Source organism: Toxotes jaculatrix, chromosome 19, assembly GCF_017976425.1.
Source record: "Toxotes jaculatrix isolate fToxJac2 chromosome 19, fToxJac2.pri, whole genome shotgun sequence".
NCBI classification, from domain to species: domain Eukaryota; kingdom Metazoa; phylum Chordata; class Actinopteri; family Toxotidae; genus Toxotes; species Toxotes jaculatrix.
The window spans coordinates 8,376,062-8,403,775 of NC_054412.1; the positions used below are offsets into that span (position 1 = coordinate 8,376,062).

The 27,714-nt window shown below is 41.2% G+C and overlaps 2 protein-coding genes across 4 annotated transcripts; one reads left to right on the plus strand and one right to left on the minus strand.

Annotated features, from left to right (window-relative positions):
• Positions 1 to 7,972: 7,972 nt before the first annotated feature.
• Positions 7,973 to 12,059, plus strand: cep57l1 (centrosomal protein 57, like 1). 2 transcript variants are annotated; one of them, XM_041064444.1, is made up of 11 exons: positions 7,973 to 8,155; positions 8,601 to 8,772; positions 8,885 to 9,073; positions 9,175 to 9,296; positions 9,606 to 9,719; positions 9,818 to 9,892; positions 10,064 to 10,153; positions 10,254 to 10,328; positions 10,432 to 10,694; positions 10,785 to 10,929; positions 11,335 to 12,059. In XM_041064444.1, the coding sequence occupies exons 1-11, from the start codon at positions 8,135 to 8,137 to the stop codon at positions 11,530 to 11,532; spliced, it is 1,464 nt and encodes a 487-aa protein (XP_040920378.1). In that variant the 5' UTR covers positions 7,973 to 8,134; the 3' UTR covers positions 11,533 to 12,059. The 2 variants fall into 2 exon arrangements, with proteins under 2 accessions (XP_040920378.1, XP_040920377.1); XM_041064443.1 differs by having other exon boundaries at positions 9,815 to 9,892; positions 11,335 to 12,058.
• Positions 12,060 to 14,887: 2,828 nt separating this feature from the next.
• On the minus strand, positions 14,888 to 27,013 carry cd164 (CD164 molecule, sialomucin). 2 transcript variants are annotated; one of them, XM_041064327.1, is made up of 6 exons: positions 26,814 to 27,013; positions 26,039 to 26,110; positions 20,291 to 20,359; positions 19,830 to 19,955; positions 19,112 to 19,177; positions 14,888 to 19,004 (listed from the first exon to the last, which is right to left on the minus strand). In XM_041064327.1, exons 1-6 carry the CDS (start codon positions 26,881 to 26,883, stop codon positions 18,829 to 18,831), a joined length of 579 nt encoding a protein of 192 aa, XP_040920261.1. In that variant the 5' UTR covers positions 26,884 to 27,013; the 3' UTR covers positions 14,888 to 18,828. The 2 variants fall into 2 exon arrangements, with proteins under 2 accessions (XP_040920261.1, XP_040920262.1); XM_041064328.1 differs by lacking the exon at positions 19,830 to 19,955.
• Positions 27,014 to 27,714: the final 701 nt, after the last annotated feature.

Here is a 27,714-nt window from a genome sequence, read left to right on the forward strand (position 1 = left end):
GTGCTAGAAGAAAAAGAGGAGCTACATCATTGTGCAGCAATCACTGCTAGTATCAGCATCACCTAGGCCAAAAACAATCATAGTACAAGAGGCTTGAAGGAGGGTAGAAAAGCCTCAAGTGGCCATTACATGACTGCAACAGAAAGCTTCATGTAGAATTAGTAAGACTGACCATCCTACAGACTGTACACAGACACACCGCCACTGCACAACACACCCACCCTTCAAGCCCCTATCGGCACTGTCCCATCACTCTGCCCAGCTGGCTGGCAGCTGTAAATCCACAGCTTTATTCCTCTATCACGTCCTCCATGTCCATGGAGCATTTCACTGTACAGTTACTGTGCCAAAGGTCACCTGCTGCTGCTGCCGCTGCTGCTTCTCTCCCCCCTCACCATGCAATTTGTCTGACCTGGTTCAAACAGAGAATGTCCATAATCCAGCAGATCTGCCCAGAACACAAGGCTCCCTCTCCATGGGTCCTTACTCTATTTACACAATAAGCAGAGGTTACCCAGAGAAGACTAAAGGCATGCACTCAAGCACACACATATAACACACCCACAAAAAAACAAACGATTAGATAGATACACACACAGACATGCACACAAATGCATTTATACTGTTAAAAAAAGACAAAGAGAACTTCCTGTTTCTGTGACACTGAGCAAAATCTTTCTTTGAACTAATGCCACAGTTTACAAGTGGACTTTGACTCTGTCTTCTCAGAAAAGCAATATTGCATCTGTCCACACTCCTGTCTGTCAAGGTTGACAAGTCAAGTTTGTTTATACAGCCTCACCAAAGGCACGCCACCATTGAGACAGGCTTATACAGACAACAAGCTTCCCAAGAACAAACCTGATCCTAATCAATCACAGATTATCTCAATGCATTTTCAAAGAATTAAATCACTGCACAAGCAACCATGCAAAACCAAACTTAAAAAAACATGAAAATGGATGAAACATTCAAGATATCACTCAATGGGGGGATTCCTCACCAGGAAGGATTATGCAGTAGGTGCTAGGGCTGCATATACTTGAGCACTGTGTTTTATGACTGTAATTGTCCTGCCATACATATTTTAGTCTTGACAAACAGATTTAAAGGCAGTGCACACCCTTTAAAACCTGTATGACAAAATCTTTTCCACCTTACATGACTAAATCAGTCCAGAAAATGCAATGCAGTCAATATCTGATGTCAAATCTGAGGGCTTGGAGACACTACTAAGCTTTCCATACCAAGAAAGAAATGTGTTCTGGGTTATTCCGGGAGGAGGCCAGATCCAGGAAGCCATTTCACTTAATTAATCACACATAAGTGTTTATTACAGGGACTGCTGAGTCATCCTAAAAGTCCATAATTAGCCAAATAAGTATGTGCAAAAAATGAGGAGCAGCATAAGCTAAAAAACTCCCACTGCCTTCACCTTCCTCACAGAAACTAGGTTCATGTCCACTCCAAGCCTGTCACTACACTGACAAAATAAAATAAATGATTTGTAAAAAAGATAATATAATACCGTACATGAAAACATAAAATAAAGTTAAAAAAAAAAAACTTTATTACACAGAAAATGTAGTAAATGAGTATTTTTTTATATCTGGAAGAACAAAGGAATCTTTGTGAATTCTGACAATAAATTCAAAACTGCGTTAAGTCTTGCTGAACATCTATCTAGGATTTTGGAAAAAAAAAAAATCCAGGGATTTATCTTTGAGAGAGCAGATGCTTAGCTCTGTGACTTGAATGTAATGATAACACTTGAGAGGCAGAAACCGTACTATGCACTTCTGCACAATGCTAAATTGTGCATTAGAAAAACAGAGGCTTGGTTGTGTAACAAGCTGCAAAACTAATCAAGTAAGATGCTGAATTCCTGTAACAGCTACAACTACACATCCATCATGCATTTTATTAGGCTATTTTCTACTGAGCTTTTGTAAAAAGAAAAATGGTAGGTGTAAAATGGACTGGGCTACATTGTCAGCTGATCACATGCTCAGAACTGGACTGGATGAAATTCACAGAGATGTTAAGTCCATTTGGTATTTACTGTGCCTTCTTTACTACATCATAGGTTGTTGATGTGGACAAAGTCTCTGGAATCTGAGCAGCACCAGCCCGCATCACAAGAACAGGTTAATTTTTTCAGACCAGCTCTTAATTCAAGTTAGGGTAAAGGGCTAACACAATGGCGTAATTACATAACACAAAGAAACCCCTTTCTGTCTCTGTCCAACCGCTCAAGACTGGGGTCCTTTCATCCACTGAGGGAACATGGTGACTGGAGAGAGAGAGCCGGTTGATGGAGTCTACCCACCCCTTTCATAGACTCAGAACAAACACTATTGTCTCTCTTGATTTGTGTGCATAAAAAATGTGTGTGTGTGTTTGCATTTGTCTGCACCCTTCATTATCCTGTGTTCCTATATGCATCAGATCAATAAAGCTTAGCGAGGTCAGCCGCCTTCACAAGCCCGAGGATGACCCTCTGACAGCATCTGCTTGTGCCGATCATACTTGCACTGGTAAGAGATTTTGACCCTTGTGAGTTCACCCCAGCGGACCCTTAGACAAGGATGGTCTATGAGAACCTGACCCCTCCCTGCACATACAGAACCCTATTTTCAGCTGTGACCTCGTAACCCTTAACCTCTGGGACTCACCAATATTGAGGCAGCAGTACACCGCAAACATTCGAGCCCACAAGCCCAGTCCCATGACTGTGATCGCAGCTTGTCCTGCGTATTCACAGGGTGACTTGCAAAACAAACAATAAGTCAGACTGGAAAGGAGCAAACAAAAAAACCTTACCAGTCTTGTATCTGTGCGTTAAATATAAAGCCACATTATGCAGCCTGTTGGCTCAGCTTAGCACAAGAATTGAAACAGGAAGAAAAACTTGATTTGTCAACCTAACTCCCCATAAAACCATAAATGTTCACTTTATTTTTTGCACCTCAGTGCTGGTGGGTAGATTTTGTCTTTATGCTAAGCTAAGCTAACAACTGCAGTTTTATATTTAATGTACAGGTGTGAGAGTGGTATTGATGTTCTCAAATAGCTCGCTGCAACAATTTCTTTAAGTTTATGTAAGTGTTCCAGTATGTGTTGGCATACTTTTTAATGTAGTAGCACATTAGGCTTTTTATTCTTAAACATCTACACAAATGCCTACAACTGGATTTTTTTCATGCCACACTCTACTAATGCAAAAGAGCACATTTCTTTCATTTTGAAAAAAAAAAAAGATTGGATGTACTTTTCCAGCTGATAAAATGCAAAAAAACCTATGTATATGCACACTGAGTGACCAAACTAGCAGCAAATTGCTCTAGGCCAAATTTTTGCAAGCCACGAGGGTATTATGGGGCATTATTCTCACCAAGCAGGAGGCCTTCCTCTTCTAGTGGAGGGGGGTTGTCATAAGCAAAGGACTGTCTGCGCTTTCAAAGATTTTGTCTTTAATCAGCAGATCTGCTGGAATTAGAGATCTGTCTGAGCCCAAGCACCCCCCGCCCCATAGTCCCTTCCATCTCTGACAACGTGAGAAAGGTGTGTGTATGTGTGCATATTGGTTGGTGGGGGGTAGAGGGGGGCGACTGGGTGGGGGGTGATCTTAAACTGTGGGACCAGGACGACATGAGCTGCTACACTGGGTTCATAAATGCACCCTTTGGCAAGTCCTCAGCAAATACAGCTTAGCATAATTCAAAAATACCAGACGGTGTGTGCTGTGGTGTACTACTAAACCCGCAAAGCAGCTTTCTCCTTCTCTCATCTCTCTCTGCCCCGCTCCTCCAGTTCCAAAAACACACAGCACAAACAGGAATTAATGCCACAGCCAAACAGTCTATTTCCTCAGAATAACAACATGTCAGGCCATCAAAAGTTGTCAGGTTTAGTTTTTGTTTGTTATCAGACGGCTTATTAAGTGGACCAGGTGACAGCTAACACCACGCTAAACTTGGGATAAAACCAATATTTGGTTTTCTACAGGTAAATAAAAATTTAACTGAGAAAATATAATGAATCCAAGATGGTTTAGCACCAACATTTACCATTAAAAATATTAACCATAAATATACATTTATTTGGAGGAGCCAGTACTCTTCTTTAGGGTCTCCAGGAAAGATCTGACAACAACATGAGCAGAGAATCAAATTCAGGTACATGCTGTGACCTGAATCCAAATTACAACCCACCACATCTGCAATAACAAGAACCTTCATGGCATACTGAAAGCACAGCCATTGATTTTGACTGATGTAAGGATATAATGTCTACATCAGCAGATGGTTGAGTGTGATCTCTCCCTTTTATTCAGCCCTCTCCCCTCTAATAATACACCCTAACATTAATTAATAACTGAGCTGCAGACTATCACTACTATCATATGGGAAATCAGCATTAATGTACTTAATGGACCCTTGATAGCTGTAGTTTTTACTTCCTTTTGACTTACCTTTATTACACCAAAGTCCATGACAATCAAATTCATCATGTCTCTTGGCTTAAAAAGGCCAAGGCAATACTTTGAACAAATTCAGTCCACTGAATTGTTCTTATTTTATAAACTACAGTATTTTCTGTGTATCAGTAAGATATACAATCTCTTGACATGCTGTCCTTTGAGCACGCATGCATGCGGTTGAAGGGTTGGATTGGTAAATCCTTGGCTCTCGCAATGTTTAAGTGTTAATGAGTTCATGGTGTCTCATCGTGTCACTGGCTGTAATCCACTTGACAAAACATGCATTGCTCTTAGTGAGGTTCTGACTCACAGTGTTTGCAATGCTTATGAAGAGGTGAAGAGAGGAGCAGATGGCAACTGAACAATGCCATAAGTACTAAAATGGGAGGACAAATGACAGTGTGGTGCAGCTTATGCCAGCACAGTACAAAAAGCTCACAGGGGTCTCATTATAGATCATTATAGATTAACATTATAGATCCTACCTGGACGGCCTGCAGAAGCCGAATGCATCGCTCCCTGACATCTTCAAAGGGGCATCGTTTGGAGAGCATGAGCAGATGAGCAAGGATGTCATTCAGATCACTTTTGGGGTGGCTTCCCGAGGCTGGGGGCGAGGGGACCAATGCTGGTATGGGCCCAATAGCCTCCACTTTCCTCATGATCTCCTGTCGGATGTTTTCCATGGCTTCAGTTCTGGAGCTGGAATCCCGGCTGCCCAGCCCGTCCCATCGCCCCAGAGACTCCTGGTCCTGCACTTCCATCTTCTGACGTTGGACTAATGTTTGTATTGTCTTACAACAGGCTACACAACAAATAACACAACTCAGTACAGGTTTACATCACAGCAGTTTAGTGTGTGCAACAAACAAACAACCTTTGAATATTATGCTAACGGGGACGGGAGAGGAGGGGAGGGGAGGGCACGTGTATGTCATGTCAGTTAGCATCAAACATAGCATTGCAGGAATCAGCCAGTTGATATTATCGGCCAATATCAGATTATCAGAAGTGTGTCAGCATAGGCACCTTCAGTATGTCCCACTTAGTACTACAGGTGAGGCAGATGGTTAAAATCTATGGCCAGATCTATTCTGAATTTTTAAGGCTCATACTGATATTTTCAAACCTGAAATTGATATATTGGCTGATCACTGATCAAATCATTTTCAACATGATTATATGACATAAACAATCTTGATACTGATCATTTAGGTTTGTTTTTATCTTTTTTAGCAGCGACCAAGATACATAATAAGTGGGACTTATATTGGCCTGGCTAATTTATGGTCTAGCTCTAATAAACTCATCTATCTTCTGCATGTACTTTTCTTTAATAGCAAAATCATAAAGTAAAACTTCCTAAAAATCAAATTACAATCATGACATAAATACCTGTATTTAAATAATCCACCAAATTAAATACTCAATAAATCAGTGTGTTCTCACTATGATGCAAAAATCATATCAATATCCAATGATACTTCAAAGAAGTCACATTTATTCATTTACACTTAACACTTAACCATTTTTATCGTATAGATTCTACAGTATTTGGCATGTTAATAGTTGCAAATCTTTATTGTCACATGGTATATGTCGTTACGTAACCCACCCATCTACCATACACATCTTGGTCAATATTCTTTAATAACAACTTCATGGCATTGTTATCATATATGTACATCTTTCTGATACTAGTAGGTATGTACCCGTTATCTGCTTTCCTAACTCTTAATTATCGATATCGGTACCGGCCTGAAAATTCCACTATCAGCTGGGCTGTATCATACATCATACATGCAGGCATTTACACCCAGATCATGCTGGAAATTGTTTAAGTAGTTTATCAGTTGCATCATAATGATATTTGGTCTGTTACCAACTTCAACGAAAAATAAAAACCCTGGTTGAAGCACAGATTATTTATGCATGTCACAAGCATCTATAATCTGCCAGTTTTTATCACCTATTGTTTTTACTTTAATATGCCGACGTTAGTTTGACCTTTTATTTAAATATCAGACATGTCAAGATTAAGAATGTACAGACACGAAGCATGTCAGTTACTGGGGTCCATTCAATCTCTCCCTGCCTTTCTTTAGTGTCAAAGCTTTCAAGCTGCCCGTTAACAAAGACACCAGGAAAGTACAACAGAGCCGCGGTGAAAACAACATTCCTACACACAAACCTGTCACTGTGCACCAAAAGAAAAAAAGTGTCATTCTCAAATACTCACTTTATCCACATTCTTTGCTGCAGGTCCTCTGCTACGGGACGCCTTGACACAGCTCTGACCACCGACGTTAGTCCCAGGGTACAAGCGATAGGAGGCAACAACTTGATGGTAAACATTTGATTGGCAGAACCCACTGGCCAATCAGCGGAGTCCGTTGGTATTCTACAGCGACTCTCACCTGTGATTGGTTGGAGGGGAGTCGCCAAGCTCGCGGGGGAAGCGTTTGTGGGAGTTGGATTCTCTTAGTTCGGTGTGTGTTCTGAAGGGTAACGCTTTAGAACTACATCTCCCGTCATACATTTCGCGGGCATCAGGCCCCCCTCCCTTTTCTTGTTTATCAGAAATAACAGGCAGGCAGAAAAACAGAGGAGAGAAAGGAAGGGGGAGATGCTGTATATTTCCACTCCTTGTTTTGTATTTAATCACATTTGTATTTAGGTAAACTGCAAAACTAAACAAATTAACAATATGAACACAGGGATTTCAATGTCAGCATGTCATACTGTCTGAAAGACATTAAAATTGGAGTCTGGCAACACACCTGCCATACTGAAGACAAAATGCCTATTGCTGAAGCAGGCTATCTGCATAATGCTCTGCAAATATTAACCAGGTTAACCTACAATAATATCCTCCAACAGCCTAAACAATGAGGCAAAATGGCATCAAATGGGACGATTACCCAAATATTTTCTGTGGTCTCTCCATAGTATGATGTATTTCAACTTCCCATTTTGCAGACCATGAGATCATTTTCCTAATGCAAACCAATCCAAACTAGAGGCCTGCTGGCACCTTTCAGTGTGGAGCTTCCTAAAACTTAACATTGAGGCCTTACATGGCTACCACTGAGGACACTAAGGTCTTGTCCTCAGTATTTTGGAGGCTGTGGCAGGTTTTTCCAAACTGTTACTATGTGAAACTTTGAATGTTGCTTAAATCGGTTTTAGAAAATTCTCGTTCAGCATTTCAATTTTATCTTGCTAAAATGTTTCCTCCAGTTTTGAGGGGGTGTAGGCCTTTTATTGTGAAAGCAAAAGCAGAAGCGGGTGAAATTAATTTACTGTTCCATGTTTTACGTCGTACTCCTTATGTAAATCATATTAAATTATCAGATGGTGTGTCTGTGACAAAACCTTTATCAGATGTAGGCATGTCTCTGAAACTACACTGATAAGCGAGGAACACTGGATTGAGGAAACAGTGCGCAGGCGGAACCACAGTGAGGAGGGCGGCGTAGAGGAGGGAAATTTAAAAAGTCCGGACTGCCTGTTGGTGACAGGATAACTGAATCGCGCGAAGAAGTCAGTTTGCTATATTAAAACAGTTTTCAACTTACACAATCAGTCTGGGAACATTGGATATACACAAATAATACGTTTCCATATGAGTATGACCGTCTTCGTCACAGAATGGAGACTTATCACGACCAGGTAACATTCGCTAATCGGCCGTTAGCTGCCACTGTGGCTAACTCATTAGCTTTAGTATTGTTTACTTTTGCCATGTTGTTGTGTGCGGCTATATTATCTCACAGAGTTTTACGTTTGGTTTTGTTACGTTTGCTTAACTTAATTTAGACGAGAGCGGTTGCAAAACTGAGGTCGATAGTTAGTTATTTATGCTGAGATGACAAACTAGCTTCACTTTATTCGTAAATAAACCGGCTTGTTTTTGCTTACGAAACGTTAGCGGTGTTGGGATTCCTGCAGCTTTAACGAGCCTCACCGTGCACTTGTTTGTAAAACAGCCTCCTTGTTGCAGAAAGATGGTTTTCTGGGGTACAGTAAACATGCAGCCTTTTCAATTCAGATACTGAAGTTAACCTTTAGTTCCAGCCCTTGCACCGTTTCTAAAGCAACTTCCTCTTTGCTGTAGGTTTTAGACTCACCCTCCAAAAACAGTTACATTGGGAGCTATTACCAGCCTCCAGACAGGGTAGTACCAATACCAAGACAGCTGGAGATCTCTGCACCTTCATACATCAGCATAGACCCACAGACAACCAGCCTCGGGGTGTCTCAGACTAAAGCTCATATTGACAGCAAAGGTATGGCACAGCCACTACATCATGTGTTTTTTTTTTTTTCATACAGTGTTTTTATTACCCGAGTGTTTAAATTACTTGCAATGTTTTTCTGTTCTTGTGAACTCCTCTCCAGCTGTTGTTGATGCACTGAAGACCCTCCAGGAGAAAATAAGGCGGTTGGAGCTGGAAAGGAAGCAAGCAGAGAAGAGTTACCAGCAGTTCTGCCATGATACTCGAAAGCATCAGCAGGTCACAGCATCTTACACAATGCCCAGTCAACCAGCTGCCAACCTGCCTGAGAGCGATAACTCTGGCCGGAGAGGTGAGTGATGGAAAGTCTTGAAATAATTTGAATGTGTAAATGCAAAGTCTTTTCACTGCATATTTTTTTTTAAATCCTTATGTTTGTATTTATGGTACCAGAGCTGGATTCAACGCTGCAGTCTGCAGAGGCTCGCTGTAAGGTTCTTGAGAAGCAGCTGGACTACATGAGGAAGATGGTTGAAAATGCTAAGAAGGAGAGGAATGCTTTCTTAGAGAATCAGGTAATTAAAAAAGCCACAGACTGAAAGAAAAAACATTTTTTTTTAAGCAAATCTATCTTTAAAAGTAGATCCTAGCTACAAACCTGTAACAAGCAGGGTATGATTTAGAGGAACTGGGACTAGAATCCAGGTTTAAATCTTTTAAACAAAATGGAATTGAATTTTTCACAAAACAGTAACAAGGGATGTTTATACCAGAATCCTTTTCATCATTGGTGTTTCATTACTTCCTGGTATTTCTGGATATACTGTTACCAGCATAAATGCTTGTTACTAAACCATCATATAATCTCTTTATCTCCCCACTAGGCTTCACTGCAGAACCAGGAGCCGAGCAGCTCAAACACCCAAAGTCAGCGAGATAAGCTGGAGAAACTTGAATCAGAGTATCTCAAATTGAGTAGAACCCAAACTATGGCAGAGGTAATTCACAGTTTTCCAGGTGATTAGGCAATTGATAAGTCAGTCATCACAAGCTGAATGATAAGATCATTTTTTTGATGCAATTTTTCTTTCAGAAGAAGCTTGCCATTCTGGAGCAAAAACTACTGAAGGAAGAGCATGAGCGTAAACTTGTGCAGGAGAAAGCAGACGAGGTCAGTCACATTGATGCAAGAATCCACATTTTCATTTTTTTTCTTCTTACAACAGGCACACATTTTACAATAAATGCAGAAAATTTTAAAAAGCTATTTTTACATGTATTTTAGTGTTTTTATGTTTCAATCCCATTCTGTTATCCCATGCTGTTATTTCCATGTCCACAGCTGCAGAGGGAGCTGGACATCAGCCTTAAATTGTCTATGCCAACTTCTGAAGAGATAAAGCCAAAGAAGAAAACAAAAAAGACTATAAAGGTACTTCTTAACGATAAAGCTAATTACCTTCCTGTACTTAGTTGATGCAAAAAAAAAATGTTTGGACTATAATTGTGACAACAACTATCTTCTCCCTCAGAAAACCTCTAAACAGAATGAGCTGGCATCACCAAGCGGCCCAAGATCCAAAAAAATGCCCTTTGTTGCAGGAACGGTATGTTAGTTCTAATGCTCTAAATCTGTAAACACCATTCATCAACTGTTCAACATCAACTGTTTCCATTTTTTTGACTGATTTTGATCCCTACCTGTCGTAGTCATTAAGCCCGAGCCATTCAGTCCACGCCAATGTGCAAAGTGTCCTTCACATGATGAAGCACCACCACCCCCAGCTGTGCGAACGAGTGAGTGCTCTGCACAGATCTGGCTGTGGAGCCAAGAAAAGCCTCCAGAAGGACTTTTCTCCGTCTTCCACTGCCTTTAAAAAGCCTGACAGCTTGCCCGAGCAAGCAGATCAGTCACTGAGCTCACTGTCAGACCTGCTCTTGGCTCTGCAGGATGAGCTAGGACAGATGAGCTTGTGAGTAAGCTTTTTAGTATTGATTTGTTTAGCTTTTTCTTTTCACATTTGATAATCTGTGTCTTCTGTTTTTTTTAATGTTTTGGTCAGTGAGCATCAGGAGTTGGTGCGTCAGATCGATGCAGCCCAACATCGGGAGCAGAAGCAGGACCTGCAGAGAGAACTGGAGAGGCTGGTGGCCAGGATGGAAGAGAAAGGAGTTCAGATCACTAAGCTCCGCAAACACCAGCAGACAGTAAGTGAACCACCACTCAGTACAGCCCACACATTGTATGGCCAAAAGTACAGCTTCTTGTGTCATTACAGAACTATGTAAAATGTTGAATGCCAACATAAATTTCCCTTTGTCTGTCGGTTCTACACCTTCATTGGAGTCCAGCTGTGTTTGATTATACTGATTGGACTTGATTAGGAAGCCCACACACCTGTCTATATAAGACCTTACAGCTCACAGTGCATGTCAGAGCAAATGGCTTCAGGACAATTCTGTGACTGTTCTTGAAAAAGAAAAAGAACTTAAAAGATTTTAGCAAATGGCTGCAATATAACAAAAAGTGGAAAATTTAAGGGGGTCTGAATACTTTCTGTACCCACTGTAGGTGTAGGTATCTGATGTTCTCTGTCTTCTGCTCCTGCACAGGTCCATAAACTGACCCAGAGTGCCGAGGAACATGCAGCCAAGAAGCCGAGCGGGATCAAGCCACCGGTTCCTTCTCTTGTCAAGGCCAAACAGAAGGGAAAGAAAGGTGGGACCGCTCACACTAACCTGCAGCTTCTCCGAGAGACCCAGAAGTTCAAAAACAGCCTCAAACAAGACGACCTCTCCTGGGAAACATGAGGTTCTCTGCAAGGCACTTCTGTGTGCAGGCTTTGATCCTACAGCTGGATGAGCCATAAGACTCCCCTTGGTTCCTTTCCACTTGTTTTCCCTTCTCTTCAAACAGCCCCTGGGATGTTTTGAGTAGCAAATGAAAAGCAGGAATAAAGTGTTTTATACAGCACTTTATAATGTGTTGATCATAAAACCTATTAAGCAATCTGTGATCTTTCACATGCAGGGTCCTTCATAGGTAGAGGGTATAGTTTATGATGACTTTAACCTGCTTTAAAAAATGATGTAAATGAAGTGTGTTTCATTAAGTATATCTGATCTCAAATGATGCTGGACTAATCTATTTTTATTATTTTGAATTTTTAATAAAGCTTATTCTCTTTACATATTTCAGATACATCTTTATTCACATTTTACTTCTGGCAACACAACAGCTGCACCATTGTTTGTCATGCTGAGAACCACTAGGTGGCAATGCTCAGCTTGTGTCTATGTTACATACGTGAAGGGTTTTTACCCATGACACACCATACAGGCCAGCCATGGACAATAATAAAATCTAAAGTTATAATACTGCTTTCAGCATCAAGCTCCCTCTGTCCTGACAAGTCTACAACAGAGATGGACCAAGTGGTCTGTGAACTCTGTAACAGCAGCTGGCTGGACAGCTGAGTAAATCTAGCTCTAACCACAGGACAAACGGATGTGGTTTTTATCACGGTGCAGAAGTGGGAGGAACTGCTATTTGCTGCAGGATTTCACCGTTTCACACGGCCAAGACAGCTCTACTCTCTTATATTCAACTATTACCCAACTTAATTTTAGGCTGGTCAGATGACAAGACACATTTCTGGTGTGACTGAGGCTTTTATATTTATTCTCTGTTTATCTGAGTAAACCATGTTTTATGGGATGCGTAACCACATGTGAAGCTCCCTCACAACATTCCTGCATTATCTCCTCATTATCAGGCCTCGGTCAGCATTCTTATTGACATTTTATGATAAATAAGAAGCATCTTTGACCTCAAATCTTATCTCAGTCACTCCCTACACCACAAATAACTGCAAGACCAATTCAATAAGGGTGGTTTAGTCACAAATTGTTGATATAAAAACCTAAAATTAAAACAGTGGATACTCTTTACTGCCCTGTCCAAGGTTCTGGGTCATGGGAGAAGAAAACAGCTGAATGTTATTGTTTCTCTCTGCATGCAGCCTTTTCAGTTCATTATCTAGCTAACACTGCTTGGTTCTGGTATTCCTGGCATGATCCAAAGTTCACTGGATGGTTAAATGGACTGAGCTGGTGTATGAGAGAGAGACTAAACCTAATGCATTGTTTCTCTGTGCTCCCATATTAGATTACAGAGCAGGACTGGACACAACAATCAGGTTAGCTGAGGCAGGTCAAGACCCCTCCATGCCCACATATACAAGAGCTCCAGCCCCTCCTCTCCTGACCCTGCAGCTCTGATACCTTGTGACTCCACATCCCTCTTTTTGTCTGGTATTGAATAGCAGTGGTGTGTTCAGAGAGCAGTGCATGTAGGAGGACTGGGTAGGTATGAGTGTGTGTGTGTGTGTCAGGCATTTTGGTGTGGGTGTGTGAGAGGATTGCCTATAAACAGCTCCGGATCCACTGTCTTATAAAGTTGGACAGGTGTCTACAGTACAACATTCAAACAAGAACAAGGAGGACGTTTGTCCACAGGGTTTGAGGTGTTACGAGTTTACACTGAGAAAAAACAGTAGCATCCTTGGTGTGTGAATCCAAGTTTATTGGTCACTGAAAAGTTGGCTGACTGTAGGATTTTCTGCTTCTTAGTGAAAGCGCTGTGATAGATCTAGCATCACAAGGTTTGAAATCTCCATGAACAGCAAAGAGTAAGTGCAGAGTTGCAGATTGTTTTTAGTGGACACGAGAGAGGAATTGCGGTGTGGTTGTCCGAAATACATTCCCTCCTGAAACTCTCTTTGGTTCGGGGAAACATCCACCGGAAGAATAACAATCTGCTCAGCACAAACACACTCTGTAGACACACACCTCATCCAAGAATGTAGGCAACTGTGCATACTATGATTCTTGAATGTGCACACACAGATACACGTGATCACTAACATTTCCTTTGGAGCTGCTGGTTTTTGCTACATAAGCAGAAACTTGCTGTGACCTTGGAAATTGACCATGTGTCCTATCAGCACTCAAGAGTGTGAACAACAAGTGGTGGTGTGTTTGGTTTTGGGTCTCATTGACCATTTTGTCTGTTGATGGTACATAACAGCAAATAATGTCAGTGTCATTGTTTGTTTGAAAGTAGCTGCAATAAACTTTGTACCCGTTTCCTTTTCAAAAACATGTTTTCAAAAACATGCAGAAAAATTATGGGGTAATTTATATAGACTTCTGGAAAAGCTGTGACCATATAAATGACTGTGGGACTATTTGTATGTTTACCAGCCAAAGGAGGGCACTAGTGTCTCCACCATGTTTTTTTTTGTCTTCTGACCCTTTAAAGAGAAGCAGTGTCTATTTGCGACCCCTCACCACAGGTTATGGCCTTGTGGGCATGAGCTGTAAGAAGTTTCTTCTAGAACTGTTTCATCGTGGAGAGGTAAGGAAGTGATGGGGAGGGAGGCATCCTGCATATACAAAATAAGAAAAGTATGTCAAAAGGAATCTGATTATGCCTGTAAATTATATTAGAGCTTTTCTTAGGAGACGCCAGGCACCTTGAACAACACACTCAGTCATAGCAGCAGTGGCTTTGCACAAGTGCTGCACGAATAAATAGTAATTTGATGTATTGGCACTTTGAGTTTTTCTTTTTCGTGGCACTTTCTTTTTCTGCTCCACTTCATTTATTTGACAGCTACAGTAACAAGATACTTTAAAAATTAAGACTTTTTAAAATGATGCTTTGTAAAAGATTAAACTATATAAACTGTATTATTTCATATATGTAGTATATACAATTTGAGCTCAACTGATACAAACCTTTAGTTCTGTCCAAAGGTCTCAAAATATGCTTAGAAATATATACTGTATGTTGCTGAGTGCTGAATCTGGGGGATACATGAATGTCTAGATACTGTAAGTGTGACTTGACAGTTTATTTCTTCTTTAACAGGAGAACTTGTTGACCTAGAATTAGCTATACACACAGGGCAAGACAAAGCAAAGCCTGAACTTGATACCTTCTGTTGTCCAGGCAACTACCCTTTCAACTGTAACCATGGGGATGGAGCCTTTCACTGAGACCTGGCTGAGTCTCATTGTCCCACTTGTGATTTGTCATGTAAATAAGCTGCTCCAAGAAAGTTGACACTGCTGTCGAAAGAAAGGTGAATACAGTGATTGGTTTAACAATATTCAAACTTTATTGGTTTAACATTGTGAAACTAAAGGCAACACTAGAAAACAAGGCAAAAAAATAAAAAGGTTTTGGAAAAAATGGGAGGGGAGGCGCTGGGGGGTGGGGGGCAAAATAAGCACGTAAGATTTCAGGAGGCAATGTGGCACCTGCAAGTGTCTACATATGGCTGTGTGTGTGTGTGTGGATGTGTGGATGTGTTAAGGTGGGGTGGGAGCAAAGCCAAAAACTCGTACCTACAAGACTGATGGCCTGTAACACAACTGGTACAAAAAAAAAAAAGAAAGAAAGAAAAAGTATGGCACTACAGTGTGTGCACATAGCAATAAAGCCACAAGGCAAAGGAGGGAATCAAAAAGCTTTTTACTCATCGCTCTTGGAAGTGAACACTGCAAGGCTGAAAACTGATAGGAGAGCCCTCCATGACCAAGCAAATTTGAATTTAAAATCCTACAGGAGAGAAAATAAGTTGTTCAACGCAACAATTGAAAATTACAACCAAAGTGGAGTTCAAGTTATCATGTGAGTGTTTGCATTACAGAGGAAATGTTGAAGTAAGAACACTCAAGATCTGTGGTTGTGGTTACAACATTACTGATGAGTTATTTTACCACAATGAGCTAGTGATGAGTTGTCCGAGCTACAACCAGGCCAAATCTAGTTGATACCAAACAATGGCTGGTCAGTTTGGCAGCATTACACATAACACCTATAATTCTACTGTGTGAGTGGTTAAAATGTTGGTATTTAAATGCTGCTGAAATGCCAGTATCCAGAGTACATCTGACAAATATTTTGCTTTCAAAGCAGCCTGGTGATTGATCAGACAACTTATCACTAGCAAATGATCTGTGGATTTGACCAAGAAGTTAAGGCTGAGCGTGACAAAACAGACATCTAAGCAGAACACGACACAGGAAACCACTTCACAGGGGTCTGAAAGTGCTGAGTCCCATTGATATTTAATAGGTGTGGCATATCATCTTACAAACTACAACTATATATGGATATTAACTGAATAAGGCACTTTTCCTTAAGAGGTGCAGGGACTGAGTAACTTGTTGGAGAAGCTGCAGAGAGGCAACACAATGGACATCTGTTGGTATCCGTGGATACCAGAGGTGTTTTGACACACCACAATGTCAACATGTGAATCTGTGTTGTTAAGGAATGCAGCTACCATGTCGGAAGCAGAGAGCGCTCTGACTGGATTCAGTGGGCACACAGGGTACCACTCAATATCTGTGAATAAAACTCAAGAGATGACTCTAAATTCGGGGTGAAGGGACTCCTCATGCAGAGAATGAACAAATGCGTGCAGCTAAGGCAAAAACTCTGTAGCCTACCCGCCATACTTGGGTCTTTGGGCTGTAGCCTAATGCCACCAGGTGACTGTAGGTTAGAAGGCGTGTTAATGGTGAGCAGCAGAAAACATGTAATCCTAGATTACGCAAGCCAAAACAAACAGGAAAAAAAAAAAATATCTGCACTCATGAACTTCCAACTGTTTGTGGTCATACAAAACAAAGTGATTATTCATCCATTATCTAGTTAATATTCAAGACTGAGTATTTATACAAGCATCTGATTTTTTTCTTTTCTTTTTTTTTTTTTTTTGGCTGAACCATGAAAACATTTACAAAGACAAAGTTACAAAACAAAGCTTGTCAGTGCAATGCTCAATTTCCATGCCAATATTGAGGACTTTGGCTTAATGCACACTGTTTCAAGGCATTCTTTCAACTAGCATATGGGCTACTCACAAATAATCAAGTGGTTTTTAAGTGTGTCTAAACCCTTAAGGTGGGTTTGCAATGGGAGGAGAAATCACCACTCCAAGCATCCAGCATGCAATAATGACAAAAAGGCCTTTAAACAAAACATTCTTTACACTGACAAGCTGTTACAAGCAAAATGTTCTGATAAACACTCCTTCATTTAGCCTTTCCTCAAGTCGAAACCTAGAAGATAAACAAAAACAGGACTTGTCTATGTACAGGAGAGACAAAATGGAAAAAAAAAAATTATCACAATTAGCAGCAAGCTAATTAGAGAACATGAGCTCTAGCATGGCCACTTGGTTGTTGCAATTCTGCACTCCATTCGCAATCCTCTCACTTACACAGCAAAATCAGAAATCAGAGGTGCAATGCTCATTTGACCAAACCGGCACTCAAGCAGTCCGACATTTTTACCTCAACAAACTCTCCGGCACTCAAATTCTAAATTAAGCCCAATATGCTTGCCATTTCTTTAAAAAGGTACACTCCCAGATTTGTAGCACCTAACAGCGGGCAGAAATTTCCTGCCAGCTCATTGTTCATGTTTTGAAATGAAACACAATTTACAACTGAGTTCTGAAACATCAACAGTGAGATGGGAGGACATTGGAAGTCGTATTGGGAGCTATAAAAAGGAGAGTACCTTTAAATGATCTATTTCAGCAAGGTCACCAGTGAGAAGACCATTGGTTTCATGCTCTGAATATAGTCCTCTACTTACAGGGAAAAACTTCGATGTTGACTGATCAAGGCCCTCGAGTGATAACTACCCACCGTATTCTTCAACAATAAAAAGCTCTTCAGTCCAGCTGGAATACTACGGCTCTCACTGTTCACCAATATCAGCACCGCGATACCGTTTCTTTCTCACAAACCTAAACTAATGACAACACTCAGGGCCTCAACCAGGAAGAAAATACTCATCCTCTTTCATTTTTCACTTTAAGTCATACTGGACATTAAAGGCACTTCACTGCTATCACTGTCCACATCAAGAAAGGTGCATGCCATTTTCTTTGTCTCCACCATTCTCTATTTTATAAATTATTTAAACAAATTACTTATTCATATTTCTGAAATATTCTACAATCGTTCATTTTCACCCTTTTTAACTACTCTACAGAAAGGAAGGGACCGCTCCGCGTTAGCAATCCGTGTGGGTAAGAGTTGATGTCAGTAAAGATCAGAAATCACAGCTGAGAGATTAATGGTTGGGAAATGAACTTAATATATGAGTTATTGCATTGAGCTGCTCAGCTGGCAGTTGGTGTTGGACATTTTTTTTTAACAACTTGTATTGGGTGAAAGATTTTCCCCCAGGAATTCAACAGCAGAAAACGCACAGCATTCCTAAATGCCAAAATAAGACTATATACCAGAAGGACTGCTATTTTTTCAGTCTGACTTTAGATGATTGGGTGCTGCTTTTATTCCCTCCTAAGTAACCCCATCTCTTTTACATGATCTGCGTACACATATACATGATACAGCTGCATGGGGGAGAGGGAGCCTGCCCACGATTCAGCAGGCTAAAAGCAATACTGAATCATCACGGTCGTCACATTTAAGAATAGCTGTGAACTCAAACAGTGTTTCCAAATCAAGATTAAAAACCAAAAAAAAAAAGAAAAAAATCCTGTGAATGCTACCACTTTGCAGCTGTACTACTCCCAAGCATCAACAGGAAAGCTGCTCTGTATACATGACTAAATCTCTAGCTCTCATGTGGTGAGCAGAGGGGCTGTAAATAACACCAACCCCCTCAATTTGCTGGAAAATGGTCTTCGAGAGATGACTAATGGCATGATGGAGGTGGGGGCGCAGTTACCAGATGATGTAATCCATATGCTCAAGGCTTAAATGCCATCTCACATGAGATCTGTTCTGTTGTACAAGTCGGCGTGATGTGAATTATCATACATACAGGCATGCATGGGTGCCTTAATACAGACTACAACAGCAGAAGTAATGTGGGCCGAAACCACAAGTGGCATAAACACCAAATATAAAAAAACCCCAAAAAAAACAAAAACAAAAACCTGCTTGGAATCACTGTTTGAGTTTGTCGTGATGAGTGCGTGCTGAGCGGGGACTCTTCTCTAAAAGGGGACGGGTCGAGTGCTGTGCGGATCCGACAGAGATGCTGCTTCAAAGGGTGTGGTAGTTGCGGTCCTTGGACTTGCAGAATTTGTAGAGGAAGAAGATCACAGCCTGCAGGCCCAGGACCAGCACTATTCCGCCAATGAAGCTTGCAGCGTCAAAGGTGGAGTTCTTGTGGGGGGCAGGAGTGGGGGTCATTGCTGTGGTAGTTGTGCTGGTTCCAGCTGTGATAAAAGACAGAGCAAAGAGGAATGGAAATATCAGACTCTTGTTTATGTACATTACACGACATATTAAAAACTTTCTTTCTCTACCACAATGTCAGACTTACTTGAAGTAGTGGATGTAGCCGTGGAGCTGTTACTACTATGAGTGGGGGCAATGGTGGTTGAATTGTCTGTAGTAGGGACACAGTGAGAGAACACACACACAGTAGCCTTTACACCCACAAGTTAATCTGACTTGTTTCACGTTATAATCCTTAAGATCCTAATCCTGGTTGAACAGAGGGTGTGGTTAAATGAAACAGCAAACACAGGTTTGTCAGAAAAACAAAGGAGGAGCAACTGCTGAATCTATTTATAGCACAGCCAAACAAACGCACATGGCACTAGCAGTTTTCCTTACAAGCTGGCAGTTAAATTAATAAAAACTTAGTACAGCTCAAAGACACTGAACACTAAACAGTTGGGCTCTTATCAGTGAGATGAAATTAAATCATTAACTCTGGATTGCCTGCTGCACCGTTTCATGCAAATTACTTGTGCATGTGGAGGAAAACTGAACCCAGTATGGGAATGGAATACTGCCACTAACATAAAGAACTACTATATAGAGATGTGATTACAGAATGTAAATACACTGAATGGCTATTGCTGGGAAAAAAAAAACACAGACCACAAAAAAACGGGGTATAATTTTGTGAAAATTTTAAGGATTACAACTTTAAAAGATCTCATTAAAACTATTAACAAGACCACCTGAAACCTTGTATACTGGGAAACGCAGACCACAAGAGGGAGTAGCACAGGTTTTTAGTGACTGGTTACCTGTGACTGTGCTGCTGCTGTTAGAGGTGGTGGTGGTGACAACAGGGACAGTAGAGACTGTAGGAGCATGGGAAGCAGTCGAAGGTGCAGAGACAGTTGAAGCCTGGGCTGTTGTGCTTTGAACAGCTGGACAAGGAACCAACACCAAGACAGGGTGTAAGGGGGGGGGGGGGGGGGGGGGGGGGGAGCAAGAGACACCACCCACAGCAAGGTTATGTACGGAAATTACACAACGCTCCCGCATTATTTCTCTTAGGCAGGTGGAAATGATGTTACACCTGGCCAAGTCTTAGGACACAAACAAAGATGACAGATGACAGACAGACCCGAAGTGCTGACACTGACCGTTAACTGACACCTTAGTTTTAATCTACTGATTCTCTTAGAGCATAAAAGAATATGTTAATATTAAATGTTAATTTTCCCACTGACATTTAGACCCACTATGCTGTTAGACTTACCTGAGCAGGTAGCGTTGACGCAGGTGTCGTTTGCGGCCAAAAGAGTACTGTTGCGACAGCCGAAGGATGCTGAAACAGACAAAAGTTTCAAGCGTCAAATGTCTGATTCATGCTTTAAAGCAGATTTCAGTCTCTTATGTCATGCACAAGCAAAAGCACCTCATTTTATTCATTTCTATCCCGACCCTGAATCTCTCTCAGTTATTCTGTGCATACAAATAGTTAAGCGACATCATACGCAGTGAAGCAATTCTCTTTTCTTATCGCCTCTACAGGAAGGTCGGAGCCGTTGCTGACACAGGTCCGCATCCTGCAGTTCCTGCAGAATGGCGTCCCATCAACTCTGCTACCCCCATCACGCCACAACAAACCAGGAGGAAGTATTCTGATCATTTACTTAAGCAGAAGGAGGAATACGACAATGTGATCAGGAAAGCCACCCTGATCACAGAGGAACCCTCTCACCCCCTCCACCACTCCTTCAGTCTTCTTCCATCTGGCAGGAGATACAAAGTCCCACTAGCCAGAAAAACAGTCCACAAAAAATCATTCATCCCAACAGCAGCCAATGCCCTGAACAGCAAAGGTGCAATAACCTGATCACGTTTTATTATCAGCGGGATTTTAGTTACTTTTTACATTTATGTGGTCTTAGTATGTCTGTATGTGAGTTTTTTACTATGTGTTTTTACTATCTGTAAATGTGCTACTGAGCCCTGTCAAAGGCAAATTTCTGTTACACTTGTATCAGACAATAAAATTCTATTCTATTCTATTCTATTCTATGTAATCCACTACCAATAAAAACCCTGCATTGAAAATATTACTTAACTAAAAGTACAGAAGCATTATCAGCAGCATATACTTAAAGCATCAGAAGTAAAAGTGCTTGCAACAGAGGGGCCTCTGTCAGTCACGTAAATTTCATTTTAACTACTTAATATACTGTTGGGCAGCTTGAGCAACTCTTTTCTAAACTGATCAAATATTTTGTACTAACATGTTTTCCTGCAATGCAGCAATTCAGTGAAAATGTTAAATACATGTGTTTCCCACAGAAGCTGTTCCTCAGTATAAAGTAGCACAAAATGATAGTAGTGATAGTCATGTAAACTACAACTGTGTTCAGAGAAAATGTACTAAATTGCATTACACTACTGCCTCAGACTGAGTCATACTTTGATCATCTAGGTGTATTCAGCTTTATGGTATAATCTGATTACTAATTAACCATGACAAGAAAGGACTTCGCCCTGACATGGAGTCTTGCCTGTTCCAAATACTTTGACAAGAAGACAAGATGCAGACATAGCATTGATTTCATTCTTTATCAATTTATCTGAGACACAAAATTTTGGTAATGGACATGACTAATAATAGCGAGATGAAATGTCTATCCACTTTATCTTTGTCTTTATCCACTATCTGTCAGTTTTTTTTTTTCAATGGAACAGCTCGGCCTGTGTCGCAGTGAAGAACCCATGAGTCATAACTGTCAGCACCTTGTGACTATAGATTGTTTTCACACCCAGTTATAAACGTATTCACTTTACGGCTGTTGTGCAAGCTGAAATGCCGACAGTCTTTAGCACAGACATCCACACTACCCAGACACTAACAGGAAATATTTTGATAAATTCTGTAAAATAGTTTCCTCCCTTAATTGTCTTATTCATTTGTTAAGCAAAACATTATTGGTTCCTGCTTCACAAACATGAGGATCTGATGCTTTTCCTTGTCAGAAATGATAGTAAATTAAATGTCCTTGAGCTATGGATGGTTTGTCTTTCAAACGCAATTTGAAAACGTCACCTTGGGCTTTTCACTGCTTTTAGAGGTTATATAAATAAAAAAAAAAAGAGAGAAAGCAGTAACAGTGTACAAATATCGAGCATGGCCGCACTTTGCCTTCACTTGTCTCAGACCTCTCTGGAATGCTGTTTTAAAGGCCTTGAAACCAAATGTCTCAAATAATACGGAAGTGGGCAACAGATTTCCCAAAATCTGGTGACACGAGAGGCCATTAAAGGCCTTTGACCTCTTCTTTGTGTAGATAAAATCGGTCTGGGCATATGGGGGGCATTATCATCTCAAATACGGGGACATCATAAAGGGAGCTGAGTCCACTCTGTGTGGTGTATGTGGTGCTGTAAAAAGCCTTCCTGTACCTTCCTTGCCTGTTGTACAATCAACCGCCATGACCCCCACCAGATGTCTGCCCATAAATTACAGATACATCAACTTTAACAGTAAGTAAGGCTGTAGCCATTGTTGAAAACGTCTTTCGCTTGTCTCCAAATAGGGTCAAAAATGACTCACCAGCCTGTGTTACATTTTCCACAGCTCACAGGGCTGTATATTATAGTCCGTCTTTCTGGTTATGCATCTTTGTGCACTGGCCTTGGATACCAACAACTACCGAATGGCTGCCAGGTCCTAATTATTAGTTTGTGGAGCTCGTGATGATAAATTTTGGCTGAGACAGTTGTTGGTTCAATTATGTAGTTATTACTGAGGCCAGGGTTTGGTGCTTGGTTGCTATTCTGACAGGTGTTTACTGCTGCCACTGAACCCTGACGTGTCCCTGTTTTTATTTATGTTCATCCTGCTACATTACATGATTCAGCAGTTAAAGATGACCAGGGAGGGAAATGAGTAATAATCACTAGCAGCTCAATTATAAATGAAATCTTTCATAGCTAGAAACTGATTCACTGCTTTTTTACCTGTGATTTACCTACGTCAAATATCAACTGATTCTGAAAGTGTTGGCTGTCTTATTTTCACTGTTTGTGTGATCTGACACTGCAGCCTATGTAAGTCGAACCATGTGGGAGGAGGGATTTTTTTTTTCCTTGTGCCTCCACTAGGTCAGAGGTCTGTTATCTTGCAAGCAGCTGTGAAAGGTAGGACTGGATCTCACCCTTTCCCAAGCTGGTGACATCATTATCACCACGAGGTACATCCACAGCTTCAAGTCAGAGGTGTGAGTGAAACCCTGAAGGGCTCGTCTCACCACAGAAAACAGCCTCTGGGTTAAGAGGACTCAAGAAGCTTTGTCACAGACTACGTCCTGTACTTACGTGTACACGTGTAAAGTTTTTGAGCATCTAAACACTGGGCTGCAGGGAAATGTGCCTCTGACGCCAAAGGCTTGTTTACACAAAATCCCTAAACCAAAGATAAATCTGGTAATGACAATGTGGTAGGCGTTAGCTCGCTGCAGCAGTGTGGTTACACTGTGCTTCTGCAAACCCATCTCAAATGGCCAGAGCTGACTTCTTTTTTTTCCCTGAGTTTATATCAAATAGATGATCCATTCTTGAGCTTGTGAAGCCTTATTGTGAAAGGCTTTAGGTGTAGGCTTACTTAGTGTGTGTGTGTGTGAGTGTGTACTTGTATAGCTACACAGTGTGAGAACCGGTTTGAATTTTAAACCACTGAAGTGAGGACATTTTGCCCGGCCCTTACTTTGTGATACATGTTAAAACGGCTGTTTGAGGGGTATGATTTGGTTTTAGGGATAGGGTTAGAAATGGGTTTAGGTTAGGTTAAGGGTTAGGGTTAGGCATCGATGGTTGAGGTTACGGCAAGGGGCTAGGGAATGCATCATGTCGATGAGTGTCCTCACAAAGATAGATGTACAAAGATGTGTGTGTGTGAGGTAAGCAGTCGGTGCTGTTTAGCACTGTGGCAACTGCCTGTATCCTGTGTGGTATGTTGGTGTGAGCTGTTTGCTCTGGTGTGTAACTGCACTGAGAGCCTATTGGAAGCCAGGGGAGAAGAAACACATTTTCCCACAAGAACAAGATAAAAACAGCCAAACTTCAGTGAACCTTATTTAAAACAACATCAAATAAACAAAGGGGGGAAAAAGTGCTAATCAAATCCTTTGTAGATTAAAAAATAGACTATACGGATTAAAACTTATGAAATGATTATGATCTCAGAGTAAGAGAACAGATCTCAATATACTTGTTATTAATTTAGGTTTTTGTGTCGTGGGTTGGGGATTGTTATTTCCTCCTGAGCATTAAGTGTAATTGCAAACCTGAACAGGTTTCTCCCTTGGGAAATACAATGAGCTTAACAATCCTGTCTCCCTTGGCTCAGACAAGATGTAAATAATTGTCATCTTGCCTAACCTGTTCATCCACTTAATAAATCATTAAGCAATGTATCATCATAGACCCATCTACCATTCACAGACAAAGCAAAAGAAGGGTGTGGGATCATCAAATCTGAATACAGCCTGCCCTGGAGAGAATCAAAGCTTTTTCCTGGTAAAGTTGTCAAACAGGTCAACTCCCATGAGAGGCATGATACCCGTGCTTGTCTGGCTAAAGTAAACTAATGTAGGAGCTTAGCTCGCCAATTTTCACAGTTAAGATTACGCAAGCTACATTATCTTCCATTCTTTGAGCCAAATGACAACTGAAATTTACGACGGGAATCAAAGTATATTCTCATCTTGAACTGTACCCAAGGCATAAATTATAAAAACAACAAGCCAGATGAAATCTTCTATCCTATCTGCACACTCTTTCCTCTTCTTCCTTCTGTTCCCCAGCGTGAGGATATTGCAGGCTTCCTGTCACACATCCCCTCGCTTCCTCTCCTGTTCATCTTCTTCACAATCACTATAGAGACCTGTGTGTGTCTCACTACACATACTGAACTCAGGCAAACATTGGAGTAAGGCACTCGAGGGCAATATGGTCAGTATCACAGTAGTCATGAGGATTTTTTTTTTTCAACTACAGGGTTCTGGTTTTGGCCAAACCCTTAGCCAGAAGTGTGCTTTCAGCCCAATGATCACACAGGTTTATCACTTAGTTTTATTCATATCTGCTTGTGAGACAAACCTGTGACTTTAAGATAAGAGTATTCCAACTTATCTCTGCTTCATCCATAAAAATGTTAACCTGATTTCCTGACCCTGATAAAAACACGGAAACAACCAGCTCCTCTCCTGACCTACTAAAAAAAAAAACACACGCACACAAATCATAGAGGCAGCATGCAGTGAACGGAGAGCCACTGACTCAGGAAACAATCTGGCAGGCAGGTTTGTTGTGGCAACTCCTTTTTACTGGATGATGCATATTTCTGATCATAACCAGCAGACTTTCAAATTAAGATTAAAAATACAAGTGCAGCATATTTCTCAACATCCCCTCTATAGTGCAGAAGTCAAAGAGATTTCTCATATTCACAGCACTCATGTTTAGACAGATATTTCCATTAACATAATGAAATTACGGAGCGGCGATACAGAGATGAAGGCAAAGGGCAGCAAAACCACAATCAGAATTAAGGTGAGACTTAAATGTCCAAAAAACACATACACAATACTAGCTTTGCATCCCCTGTCCTATTAATTACCTACAATGAATTTATTGTGGTGAGAAATAGTACTGAGTCTATGCCGTTTCCAGAATTTACCCCAACCCAGACCCCTCACCCTACAGAGACGTGTGCCAGTAATTTACTCCAAACCCAGCCTGCCCAGACCCACAGAGCTGGTCAGTGTTGCCAGATGATTACGGTACAGCTCGGGCTTTAGGATATTTAAGAAATTTGGATGACATCATCAAAAAAAAAGTCAGCATCCACTGCCACACATTCCCTCCATATCCAGGAATCATGTGTCCAATCAGCTCGGCTGTCTGGACAATTTAGGGCACACAAAGACCAATCTGTGCCTCTCCGTCCACAACCTGCCACGCATTTAGGACAGATACTCACATGTTGTGCAGTTGACCCAAACACAGTCGCTAGTGGTTGCACATGAAGCACATGACAGGTTGGAACATCCATCTGCAAAAGAGGTCATAAATAAGATTTAGTCATGGTAGCTGTAAATGAAAGTAACTTCCTACATGTGATAGATAACGATACTGTTCCCAGAGATTGTGTATAACATCATAACATGGTGTTGCGCAAAAAAAAAAGGGACTAACCTACAAAACCTTCTACAAATACAGAAGCCATTAGAATGTAATGCATTTTAAAATGTGGCACAACACGAGTGCAAAGGCGTTTGTCATGTTAGGCTGTTACATAACAAGCTGATCTGGTCCCTGGTACCTGATCGACTGGATCTGACAATTAGGGTTTCACCAGCCTTGTCCCTGTCCTGTCTCCACAATCCACATAATGACACAGACTTTGCAGTAACACAAATTAAGTTTAATTTCGGGTCACACAGCTCGCTAACAGGCTAAAGCGTTAGCTGGTCCTTCTAACTTGAGTGCCACTGGCCAGCGTGGAAATAAAAACCGATAAGTTACCAGAAGGAACATATATATATATAAATATATTGTAAACGTGAGAAAGGGTTAAGTGACAACTGTCAAACTAAGAGGCGAGACATTTACTGGGCCCCGCAGTGGCTGAAAATGGAGGCATACAACATAGATTAAAATCGGTTTACTCGGGGGGTGTCTTAACCGAGCTAAGGAGGGACACGGCCGGCTGTAGCTAGCCGCTAGCTAAGCGCTGAGAGAGCTCGTAAACTTACCTGAGTCTGATGCGGCTGATGCGCCAATCAGAGCCACAACTACAGCGAAAAACACCACCTTCAGGTACATGACTGCGGCCGTTATTTTTCCTCTGCCTGTTCAACTGGGGGAAACGTATCGGTCGGGAAACGGCGAGAATCAGATTTCGGATATTTTCACGGCTTCCTCCGCGTCTTGCGTCTGTGATCGCTGCTGCTCGCTAGCTCACCACTTCCTACTTGACAGGTCATGTGGCACTTTTTTACTGGGAGGGGTGAGAAACGTGAAGAGGACGTGAGCTACTAACACGTCAAGAGGCAAGAAAGATAGGGAGTTTTTCATTTGTCATTAACCGAACTGTTTTTGTTTTTTTTGTTGTTGTTGTTTTTTTTTTTTTTTTTACCTCTGAATGGCTTTGCCTCATCAATACCTGCTAAAATGTACACCTGTGACCCCAAAAGACTGAATAGTAATACGACTTAAAAAATAATCCCATATGTACTGTGACCCCCCTGAAAAAAAACTCACATACACACATACACACACTTCCCATCCACCCCAAATGATCATCATAATAATGCTTTTTATAGTTTACACCTTGCATTTTAAGGAGATGCAATTTGCAGAATATGAAGTAAAAGGATATCAGGAGCTTATCAGCAGCCTGATTAATAGGCTGTCTCTGGGACTTAAGAAACAGATACATGTGCATTTACAAGGCTCTTGTACACAGCAGGACCCATCTGAAGGTTCATTAACCATTTATTAACATCATGTTGAGGAGTAGTCACAGGTCATTATTATGTCCTAGTAGTGGACGACACATTATGTTGTCATGGAAGTATCTGTGACTGTGAACACGATAACTCAAGGATGGTAAACAGCAGAAACTTTGTACTTACACCACAGACACCTCATGTG

Coding starts and splice junctions, on each gene's coding strand:
- cep57l1 (XM_041064443.1), top strand. CDS start 8,135: ATGGAGACTTATCACGACCAG. Junction 8,156..8,600: donor TGGAGACTTATCACGACCAG/GTAACATTCGCT, acceptor TCTTTGCTGTAG/GTTTTAGACTCACCCTCCAA. Junction 10,154..10,253: donor AAACAAAAAAGACTATAAAG/GTACTTCTTAAC, acceptor CTTCTCCCTCAG/AAAACCTCTAAACAGAATGA.
- cd164 (XM_041064327.1), bottom strand. CDS start 26,883: ATGTACCTGAAGGTGGTGTTTTTCGCTGTAGTTGTGGCTCTGATTGGC. Junction 19,956..20,290: donor CGTCAACGCTACCTGCTCAG/GTAAGTCTAACA, acceptor TTCCTTGTCCAG/CTGTTCAAAGCACAACAGCC. Junction 19,178..19,829: donor CAGCAGCAGCACAGTCACAG/GTAACCAGTCAC, acceptor TCCCTACTACAG/ACAATTCAACCACCATTGCC.